The sequence below is a fragment of the Perca flavescens genome, chromosome 2 (assembly GCF_004354835.1).
Source record: "Perca flavescens isolate YP-PL-M2 chromosome 2, PFLA_1.0, whole genome shotgun sequence".
Lineage (NCBI taxonomy): Eukaryota > Metazoa > Chordata > Actinopteri > Perciformes > Percidae > Perca > Perca flavescens.
Genome location: NC_041332.1, coordinates 8,841,243 through 8,853,402, shown reverse-complemented (window position 1 = coordinate 8,853,402; position 12,160 = coordinate 8,841,243). Strand labels below are relative to the sequence as shown.

The 12,160-nt window shown below is 41.5% G+C and overlaps 1 protein-coding gene across 1 annotated transcript in view; it reads right to left on the bottom strand.

Annotated features, from left to right (window-relative positions):
• mfng (MFNG O-fucosylpeptide 3-beta-N-acetylglucosaminyltransferase) overlaps nucleotides 1–5,792 on the bottom strand; it is a 30,551-nt gene extending 24,759 nt beyond the window's left edge. Inside the window, exon 1 of the mRNA XM_028600585.1 lies at nucleotides 5,270–5,792. Within this exon, the coding sequence (XP_028456386.1) occupies nucleotides 5,270–5,629 (360 nt within the window). The 5' untranslated portion in view covers nucleotides 5,630–5,792. The remainder of the gene's footprint in view (nucleotides 1–5,269) is intronic.
• Nucleotides 5,793–12,160: the final 6,368 nt, after the last annotated feature.

The following is a 12,160-nucleotide window of genomic DNA, read 5'->3' as shown; positions in this document are numbered from 1 at the left end:
AAGTGTAGGAGTAGGCCTGTTATTCACACACTCACATTGTGGGGACTTCCTGTCCATCTGGGGACAGATAAAACTTAGGTGGAGAGTGGGGGTGTGGCCTTGACCAACTGCCACTTTGCTCGTTTGAAAGCCATGATGTCTCTCTCTCTCTCACGGGTGGGCCAAATTCTCTGGGCGGCCAAAGCAGAGAAAGGGGAGGTAACCTTGCTCCTTATGACCTCATAAGGGAAAGATTCCAGATCGGCCCATCAGAGCTTTCATTTTCTCAAAGGCAGAGCAGGATACCCAGGGCGCCATTTCTAGCCACTGGGGGACCATAGGCAGGCTTGGGGAACTCATATTAATGTTAAAAAACCTCATAAAGTGAAATTTTCATGCCATGGGACCATTAATACTAGGTTTAGTTTGACAAAATATTCTGGACTAAATGACCTGTTTCTGTTTCTTCCAGGAATTTCAACCACATTTAATGACCTTCATCAGAGGATGGGTCTTTGCTTAGTTGTCATGAAAATGCATTGAAAAGTGATGATTACTTCACTAATTCCTTAACAGCAGTGTACGAATTAAATCAACAAAATGAAAGTGTGTTGTAAGTGTGCAAAGCTGTGTGCTTTAACAACGATACTGCATCACAGTGTTCCTCGCTGTGTATGTTTCTATATTAAAGTAATTCATCTCCATAATATTCTCTCTGCTGCACTCTAAAAGAAAGGCTGCATCATCTATTGAAGCACAGTTTTACTGTATCAACCAGTACCTCCATCAATTCTTAACACTCTTCTACTTTACCGTTGTCCATTTCTCCCTCTCATCCCTCTAGCAGAAAGAGGAGGAGGAAGTACAAACGTACATGGATCAATCCTCGTCACCACTATCACCAAGACAACCACCATCAACATCTACCACAGTAAAACCCTGAGAAAGGGCCACCATCACAGTTTCCTCCCCTCCGGTCATAACTCAAACCAAACTACGTGCACTGAAATCAGTCAACCTGGGCGAGGTACAAAAATGGCAGACCATCAGCATGGGCGTCTAAGTAAACAGAGTTTGAGAAGATGTTTTACTGAGGTCAGGAAGACATGCATAAATCTCAGCTTGTTTTTTACGCTGTTAAAGGGCCATTAAATAAGATGTGTACTGCCCCATAGCACAAAATGGCAGCAATACATCTGGATAAGGCTTCTTGATCAATACTTCAAGATTTCATTGGCTGTGTGATAGCAATCTTGCTTTCAAATCTGGCATTTGGACCTTAACTATTTTCAACTGGGGCATATTAAGATATCTCAGGGGAATTTTAATGAAAGTGAAGGAGAGGAAATCATTTTAATTACTTTATGTAGATTTAGTGTAGTTGCTTAGCAGATTTAAGCCAATGACCTGACTGCAAGACTTTATGTTTAACGTTATTCATTTTTACAACATTATAATATATTTAAGTGAATGAACAAAGCTTTAAAGGAATAGTTGGGAAATGGGAACTATCCTAACTGGCTTTCATTCTATAGATGAGAAAACTGATACTACTTTTATGTCTACATGTTAAGTGTGTGGCTGGAGCCAGAGGGTGATTAGTCTAGCTTAGCATAAAAAGATAAAGAAAAAAACAGCTTGCCTGCGTCTCTGTTCACCACAAACAGTAATGTAAAAATGACAATTTGCAGTTTTACAGTGAAGTCATCTGCCGTAACAGCCAAGAGCAGGGACTCTCCAGAGGCTTGTCATTACAGTGACGGAGATACTGCACACAAAGACTAAAGGTAAAGTCTACTCCAAGGAGCTGGAAAGGAGGGATCGGCTGATAGTAGAACTTCAGATTGAAGAGGAACAATGTGCATTCCATCCTGGCCGGGGAACAACGGACCAGCTCTTCACTCTCGCAAGGATCCTGGGGGGGGGGTTGGGACTATGCCCATCCGGTCTACATGTGTTTTGTGGATCTGGAGCTGGCGTATGACCGGGTCCCCCGGAGATACTGTGGTAGGTGCTGGGGGAGTATGGGGTGAGGGGTTCCCTGGGTCAGGGCTTTCCAAACCCTGTACGTCCAAAGCGAGAGCTGTATCCAGGTTCTCAGCAGTAAGTCGGACTCGTTCCAGTTGACTGATAACTGAGGGCTTCACTCTTAACTCCCTTCCCAACACTTCACACTTTAAACTGACACGTGTTGACACAAGCCTTTTTACTCTTGATGAGCCATCCCATTTAATAAATAACTGCTGCTACTCTGAGGCCAAGCACTGCAACTCTTCAACATTAACATTTAACAACATTTCATTAGACAACACAGCCGCTAGAGAAATAACAATACAATAATGGTTGATGAAAATGTCCTAAAAGTTTTTGGAAGGCAGCCACAGAGTTTCTTCAATCCACCACAGCTGATACTGAACTAAAATATTAATTTGTGTGAAGTCACTCAAATTATTCAAACTGTAAGGATTAAAAGTTTCTAATTTCTGTATTGGTGTTTGACGGTAGTATTTTTACTCTGTGTGTTCTTTGTGACGGTGTGTGTTGGTCATAGGTGTGTTTCATAGTGTTTGGCTTGACTGAGCCTGTTTTGACACGTGTTAAGAGTTGTGTTGTTCGGGATACGTTTTGCAGGTGGCGTGAATTGTTTAGCTCAGGTGACTGTTGGTAATGCAGACTGTGGTTAGAGTTTTGCACATGTGGATTCAGTTGTGACCACTGTCGTTTAGCAATCAGAAAAAAAATCTGCCTCTGCTGTACTTCACATTTTGCACTAAACACTGCAAACCTTAGCATGCAAACACGCTAAGCGACGCTCAATGGTAAACATTACACTTGCTAAACATCATCGCAACATTATGTCAGCATTGCAAATGAAAGCACATTAGCATGCTGACATAAGCATTTAGCTCACAGAACTGTGCCTCACAGAACTGCTAGCATGGCTGTTACCTTTCCTCTAGTCTATATTGATGACGTTTCATGTCCGGGATTGTTTTGGTGCCGCAGGAAATTCCACTGGATGTCCTTCATTTCAGCCGGATGTCCGTCACCTTCCCCTTTATTTGTGTTGGCATTTTAAACTCCGGTGGATTTCTGAGGACTATGGTTAACTGCTCCTCAGATCTCTGCATGGTAAATCCAGACAGCTAGCTAGACTATCTGTCCTTTTGAACGTACACGTTGCACCAAAACAAGTTCCTTCCCAAGGCTATTTTGCAGAAGCACTGTTGCTCCATACGGGGCTTAGCGCCACCCAAGACGATTGTGATTGGTTTAAAGAAATGCCAATAAACCAGATCCCTTTTTTCTCCCATCCCGGAATGCTGTGTGGGCTAGCCAGACCTTCCTATGCAGTGCTGTGGAGGAAGGTCTGGCAATGCGAGACTACCTTTCATCAGATGATCGTACTTTAGCCATTAAAACCCAAGTGTATGCAACGTTAAGATTATTTCTGACCTGGGCGCTGTAAAAATTATTTAGCGGACCAAGACCTGGACAGGGACTCTAGATCATTTTAGGGACCAAATAAGTAATTGTTAGGGGACAGTTTCTGTCGCAATGCTCCTGTTTCATGCTGGAAGCAGATTAGCTATTTGCCGAGCTGGTTAGAAATTACTCTTCACCCTGTAAAATGGACAAAGTGTGTGTGTGTGTGTGTGTGTGTGTGTGTGTGTGTGTGTGTGTGTGTGTGTGTGTGTGTGTGTGTGTAAGATGAGGTTCATTCTTTTTGCAATCTGCCTTCCCACTTCCTGTTCTATGACCAGCTTCCGTTTCAGTATTGTTAACAGAGTTGCTACACAGCGGCTGCTTCCCCTCGGTCCAGACAACCAGCCTGCACAGCTTCCTGTGTGTGTGTGTGTGTGTGTGTTTTCTTGTATTGCTGCGTCTATACTTGCATCTTTGTGTGTTCACGGGTAGGCTATATATATAAGTGGGTCTGTTTTTGTGTGGGTTAAGTATTCTCAATACATGAACTGGCTAAGCATAGATAGAACAATCTTGTGTTTTGTCTTCGTAGTGAGAAAGAGGAATACACTATTAGTATGTTCCTCTTTCACTCTTAAAATCATGCCTCTTTATTTATAACAGCACAAGCAACAGCAAAGACAGAAAACAAGAAGATCACTTCTCATCTGTATTACTTTGTTCCGTGTAACACAACATTCAATCATATTAAAAGTGTATTCCTTTGAAAGACATTTACAAAGCGCTTTGTTACAAAGTGGTCTTTCATTCTGACATAAAGAAATGTTCCTGGTAAAGTGTTTTGTGTGTGTGTGTGTGTGTGTGTGTGTGTGTGTGTGTGTATGAGAGACAGAGAGAGAGAGAGAGAGAGAGAGAGAGAGAGAAAAAAAACTAAATCAACTAAACTGAAAGAGGAGATTGGGAGAAAAATGGGCCACTGCTACCTGCAATGTAGCACTCAATACCATAACTCTTGTATCCTCAAAATCTTAAGCTGATCTGTAATGAATCCTTTTAAACTGGACTGATGGCAGAATAACAGATACGCTTTCTAATAGGTTTGTTACTTTCTGACTGAGCCTCAAAGGCTCACTCATGTCAGATCTTTCACACAAAAAAATACAATACCTAATGTCACCTTCCAAGGAGCCTTTAAACTAATCTAAACCCTTAAACAGTGATGAGCGTTATATTTTGAGTTTGGAAATTCCATCTACATCCCTGCGAGCCGTAAATGTTACAGGTGCAAGTAAGAAAACTGGTTGAAGTTGTGCTTTTTACAAATTGGTATTCAGAAAGTTTTCACATGTATGTTGTTTACACTCTTTACATCACCTGGCAGTGTAATTGACCAACTGTTTCTCGCCCGGGAACTAAACTTAACTTTAATCAGCCAAAGTCAATCATCAGACCTGCAGTTTCAAAGCAGGAAGAGTGAATGCTTTCCTTTCATCATACAGGCCTTATGATGAAATGAAAGCATTCAGCACATGACTTCTTTTAGGCCAAACGATGGCTCAGATATTTAGATTTTTTTTTTATTCAATAAATGTATAATATAATAACTTTAAACACGTTCGGGAGTTTCATCTTAAATCATTTAGCCAAAACAGGCTGTTCTCTTAAATGTAGTGTGTATATATATATATATATATATATATATATATATATATATATATATATATATATATATATATATTTGAAAGTTGGATTACATATGAACATAACTTTGGTGCAGGTGGCTTTGGGTGACAGCAGCAGCTGAGTGTGTTAATGTAAGACTTTTAGAGCAGCCCACAACAGCACGGACACAACAGACACTCACATGCGCCTTGGTTCTGGAGATCCACGTCTCCAGCAGGAGCGCAAGACGCGTCTTGTGGAACCTCCCGGTGGTCTTCACGGCGACGAAGATGTCCTCCAGCTTCAGTTTCGGCTGGGTGACATGTGCAACTCCGGAGGCTGGGTGTCCTCCGTTCCCGGTGCTGCTGCTAGACGGGGTCTGTGCGTCCGTGGCCGGGGATAGAGCCCGATGGATGGGGGGCTGATGCACAAATGGTGACGGATGGTGAGCCACGCTGAGCTTTGGAGGGCTGCTGGTGCGTAATTGAAAGTCCACGTAGAGAATGATGAAGATGGTGAGAATCAAAACGGTCAACCTCCGACGTATCCATTTCTTCTGCATGATAGAAATAAGTTATTTACATTCCATAAAGTGTGAAAACCATGTTCTTGGTCCCCTCATATATAATGTCTAATTTCGTGGTGGTTCCTCCATCACCTCTCCGTCTTCCTTCTTCAAACTTTTTCATCGGTGTTCCTCATTAATCAATTTGCATGACTATAGGAGACTTGGACTGAGAGGTTTCATCAATAATTTAATAATCACTTGTTTAGTATTTCGCCTGTTTTAAAGAGGCACTCCAGCAGCATGGCAATAAGACAGATTTTCCTCTCATTTTCTATAACGCCGCTGTCACTCGGATATATTTGACTTTTGTCACAGTCCCAGCTCTGCCCTCCCATTGACACCAGTGTCAAGCTACACGGAATCAAATGATGAGACTTCCTGACTTAGATTTCAAAAAAAAACTACAACAGTATACTTCCGGTTATAAGCTGCCCTTTTATTTGAGAGTACTAAATAAAACAATGCACATGGAAATATGAGTAAATAGTAGGCTATATTTGAAGAAGGAATTTGTTGTTTTTCTGACTCACAGCACACATTTCAAACCACCTAAATGCAGCATATTGCACTGGCGCCAACCTCTTGTGCTTCACAAGCAATACTCACAATGACTACAGAGGTTGCATGCTTCAATGAGTTGTGTTTAACCAAAGAGTGATATCTCCCTTTTGAATTGTTTATTTATTTTTTATATATTTTCTAAGAATCCTGAAGAGATGAAACTCAAAAGTACCACAAAAAGAGAAAAGTATTTGGTAACACTTTACTTGAAGGTATCTACATAAGAGTGACATGACACTGTCATGAACACATGACACAGTCATGACACATGAACCCTAACCCTAACCATAACCATAACCATAACCATAACCATAACCATTACTTGTCATGACAAAAACCGAATGACACTTAATGACAGAAGCGTTATGTCATAAAAGTTTATGACTTGTTTCTAATGTTTATAACACCTTCATGATATTGTCAAGTCACTCTTATGTAGATACCTTCAAGTAAAGTGTAACCAAGTATTTTAGTACAGTATATGTGAGAAAAGTCAGAAAAAAACTTCTCTAAGAGAATTGAAAATGTTATTGTTATCATCTCGTTAAACCTTTTCTCGCAACCTCTATCGGGGATCCTGATCCCCAGGTTGGAAACCACTGATATATATACGAAGAGCTGACAAAAATTCACCAAATGAGAATTCATCTCAAACTATGCACCAGACAACTTATCACACCCCAGTGAGCCTTGGTGTCATCTACTCACTCAACCAGAAACAGCAAACCGCAGCGAAACACTCCGCCTTCTTCCTTCCTCCTCAGCGCTCAGAATTACCGTTAACGCTGTACACAGAAACACTGCAAAGCTGCTCAATAAATGAGTTTTTTTTTTTTTTCTTTTGCAAATAGAGGGTTTGATTCCAAAACACAAGTGTACACTTCTTTGTTTTGGGGATCATTCAAGTTTTACCCTCCTGAAATGAATCTGTTTATATTTTACACTGATAATATCTTCAAAAACCTAGCTGTTGTTTAAGCAAAAGCCCAAGGATGACTCATAATGTTAATGGTAGGTTCACTGGCAATAAGCATCATGTCAGCAAACAGGCTTTTTTTCTTTCTTTTTTTTTTTCTAAAAATGGCCATCTTATTTTGAAAGGGAACTGTGTGTCAGGATCCAAACCCACAAGGCCAGTCTCGTCCACGGTGCACTACAGGCGAAGGTTTGAGAACAGTTCTAACGCTGATGTAGGGTCGTGAGTATATTTTTGGATGTGAAAGAAATTATCTACATTATTTATGCTCCTGTGTGAGTTTTTGAAGCTGAGTTGCTGTGAATTCTTTTAAAAGTATGAATGATAAAGAAAAGTCAGGACACATTAAAAGAAAGCCTTCTCTTTTTTTTAGATGACACAACATGATTAATGAGAAAGATGCAACAAGTAAAAGGAAAAATTACTTTCTGAGGGATTAGGACTGGCAAGTGTCCTTGAGCAAGTGGGGAGTAAAATCAAATCGTCAGTGTAAAACTGAACCTCGCAACTTTGCTTGGCTGGCTGCTTCAGATTAGGCAGACCAACAAAAAGTCAGAGTGGTCATTAGCCGCTTTCCGACCGGAGGGATTTTTGCAGTTCGTAGAACATAAAATTCCTAGAACCCCTTTTTTTCTCGTGTTCCGACTGGACCAATTTGGGGATTTTTAAGTTCCTCTGGCCACAGTTCCTGTAACTCTTTCAGCTCCTACTTCCGGGCAGGGTCTTTTTTGCTGTTCCCTTCTCAGCATAGTAACCTAGGTCAACGAGGGTCGGGTTTCCGGGAACAGACAGACCAACAACGGGACAATTTTAACAATTTTCGCCATCTTATTCATCACTAAATTCCCTTCTGACAACGTTTTAGGGGAGAAATTAACTGTTAAGATTTCGAATATAGGCATTCTTGCGAAAATTGATGCCGAATTGACAATTTGCTTCAAAGTTTTTGGAGTTGAGAAGCGCCATTAAGTGAGACAACAGCCAGCAGGCGCCCGCCCCGGCCGCTGGCTCGTCGCTCGGACAGTCCTGCTCAGAGACCCCGCTGTCAGCTGGAGGTCTCTGAGACCACTCTCGTAAATAAGAGGTTGTTATTTCACCGTTGACGGTTCATTTGTTTAAATATCACAACACATGTCCATCATAAGATTAACGGGAACCTGTGGTGAACTGTCTTTTCGGAGTTAAACTCCACAAGCGTGGACACACACACACACACACACACACACACAGCGCAGCAGGCAGAGGCGGTGGAGAGAGGGGTAGGCTACCTGTTTCTCTTTGGGAGACTTGTTTAAATTATGAATAATATGCTATATACATTAGATTTAGTATTTAGTTCATACTTTTTTTGGTGTATTTGTTTTCTGATTTTAACGCTATAAAGACCATTGCCGTGCTTGCATCACTCCCTTACCCCTCCTATAGTCCCCTATGGCCACTTGGCCAGTGCGAATGCAAATGGGGGAGAGTAGTTAGTAGATCTGTTTAGAAGTGGACTTTTCCTATAACTACGCTCCTGTAACTACTTGGTCGGAAAGCGGCTATTAAAGCAACACTGGAGAACTTTTTCCCGCTCCGGTCCCCCTACAGGTTGGAAGCGGAATTGTCCATTACATTACATTGTCCAGTTCATTCAAACTACAGATCCTCTACCCGATCTAGCAAACTTGCATAATGTAATATAATGGACAATTCCGCTTCCAACCTGTAGGGGGGCCGAAGTGGGAAAAATTCTCTAGTGTTGCTTTAAAAAGAGGGTTCATCCACTGGGAATCAAGAATGAGTCCAACAAATTCAATGTCAGTATCTAGTGTTCAAATGTCAAACAGCTCATGGAGTTTCCAAAATGAAATAGGTGCATACTCTGTGCAGCATGAAAGTGCTATCTGTACATTTTTAAATCTGCCGATCAGATTTTAATATTCTTAGCATGACGGCATGCAAGCATTGACATTGTGAGCTTGTTAAAGGTGCCGTAGGTAGGATTGTGAAGATCCAGGACTTAGCCAAAAAATTTGAACATCGACAACTTCTCAGTCCCTCCCCACTTTCTGCTAAAGCCCAAAACGGTCTCCTAAGCCCCTCCCCCCACAATGGAGAATTAATGTGTGTGCATGATGAGTGATTGACACACAGTTAGACACACCTCCCCAGGCCCTGATTGGTGCATCTGAACAGGAATCGGTGGAATTTTGCAAATCACACTACAGGCTGTAGGTGGTGCCAGAGGAGCCGGATTTTTTTTAATGACCTACTTCCTGTAGTTCTTCTGGAACATAGGGTCAGTTTCAGCAAATATGACAGAAAGTTAGTTTTATAAGTCTTACCTACTGCACCTTTAACAGCTGGCATTAGCATTTATCTTAAAGCACCGCTGGGCCTAAGTAAATACAGCCTCACATAATCTAAGTTATTTTTTTGTGAACTACTTTTTTGTTGTTGTAATAAACAAGTGTTTTTGTTAATTAGAATCCCAATAATTAGAATCCCCCAAATAAAAAAATGATCTAAACCAAACTGAGGCCCTAATCTTGTTAAAAGCATTGGCATGCGACTTGTGCACAAATTATTGCATAAAAAGTCACCAAAAATGAAGTATTTGAACCTCATAGTTAAATACAAAATGAGGGGGGAAACTGCTAAGTCCACTTTAAAAAAAAAAAAAAAGAACCCCCCCCTTCCACTAGGCTGGCTACGGGCCTGGGATTGCTAGTGTGGCTGCAGACTCTCTAGTCTTGTTGTATGATTTGTGTAGATGGAGAGAAGACAAAGCATAGGTTTTCCAGTTGAGGAAAAGTGAGTAAAGACAGATCTATGATGCTGGGGCCTTTAGTACCAATGTGTCAAAGAAGGCAGTGGTGTAGTCTACGTGATACGCAGGCATACGCAGTATACTCACTAAGAAAGCTCCAGGATTTCCATATACCCACTTAAAAATGCGCAATGACACACAACAACATACTTTCCATTATATTTTTGACATATTTTAAATTGTCATGTGTTTTTTTTTCTTTGCATAGGCTAAACAAATGTATTTCAGCTTTGAATTGGTGCATACAAGTGTATAAATGCAGGAAATCAAGTCTTTGACACTCAAAATTTCCCTGGGGGAGGACACCCAGACCCAACCCCCTCTCCCCCCAAAGTCCCATTCTGGCCCATACATATACAGTACAGTATACCCACTACAATACATTAGACCAGGGATCTTCAACAGGGGGTCTGGGACCCCTAGAGGCCCATCAGAGTCACTGCAGGGGGGCCTCCAAATTATTCGTTTTTGAACATTTAAAAAAAGATTAAAAAGTCTTAATATAAATCCACACTGGTGATAGGCTTACTGGCCCATATAGGTAAGGTAGTCACTAAGGTAGCACAGATATAGTTCATCCCAAAGGATTAACTGTTCCACATCATGATTTATAAAAGAATTCATAAAATCATGGCAACAATTATTAGGCTATTTGAATAGCTTGAATAGCTTAGTATTCTATGCAAAAAAAAAAAGGTATCTATAAAGGCTTAAGGCTGCCCTAAAATTTATTGTAGGCCCAGATTAATATACAACTTAATTCTATACAATATATGTAGTAGGGGGTCCCTGATCCGTCTCTGTTTCAGTTAAGGGGTCCTTGGCTTAAAAAACGTTGAAGACCCCTGCATTAGACTACACCACTGCATGCAACTAACCGCAGATCTGCAAAGACGCATGCTGCATTACTCCACTGCATTCTGGTTTGCTTGTGCTGCAGCTGCTATCTCTCCCTGTCTGACCGTTGAACGTCTGCATATCTATAAATCTAATCTAATCCAATGTTAAGTGTTGATGTTGGAGAGAGCTTAAAACAAATCTTTGCGATTAAGTGAAATGATATCAGCCGTGGGAACATACAGACACCGTGTCATTTCATCTACATTTATTCAGTGTAGAACTGAAGAAACATTGTATGTAAATGTTTCAGAGAGGACCCATTAAATGTACATGTTACCCAGCAAGTTGCCTCTTTAAGAGCTGCAGGTCTCTCTAAGCTGGTCTATAGTCTAATAGTGTGTCCATTGTCTGCTGTTCTCTGTGCTGCTGTCTCTGGAGACTGCCACCAAAGAGAGAAAGAGCTTGATACAATTAATTCACCTCAGACCCTCATCGCCACCTTTGTTTATTTGTCCTTTCTCAGCGTTCTCGCCTTACATGCATCCCTCTATCCCTCCCTTTCTCTAGGTCTCTCTCTCTCTCCCTCTTCCACTGACCAGCTGCTTTCCTCTTCTCCACCCCTCACCACTACTACCTGGCCCAGGGAGGACCAGCCCACTCCACCCCACCCATCCTTGTTCCCGCAGGTAAACCAGAGACGCCCGAGGCACACCCTAGCTAGGAAAGGCCCAGGATCGCCTTACGGCCTAGCTGAAAAGGGCTCTTTCTAAAACAGTGAGTACATCAGATCCCCACTTTGAACAAAAGGGGCCAGGGGAGTCAAGGGACCAGACCCCCTTTCAGGGCTTTGTCTGTCCGCCTGCTCTAAGCTCTGAGTCAGACAGAGACTTGGACTGCACTCAAGAACTGGGATTGGAGAGACATTTACAGATACACAAGTGAGGAAGACATACGATCAAGGCCTGTAGGATATTTTACTGCATTTTCACGTCAGCCAAACAAAACATAAACTTTTAAAACCAGGATGGAAATAAGTCCCTGGCCCACAGCCCCAGTAAGCACTGATTTGACTTCTACATTAAAACTGGACAAAATTTACATGAAAAAATATGTCTTTTGATGATCATTATTTCAATAACATTTTAATATTTACTGTAAGTGTGATGCAGGTCATTTCAACAATTCCAGGGATCCTATTTGTAGTGTTATTACTCGCTTCGTTTTGCATCCTACAAATCATTTTGTAAAAGTATTGGTGCATTTAAGGTGACATGGAGCACTAATCCTGGCTCCCACTGACAAACTAAACCCACCAGAGGTAAAGTGTGTGTGTGTG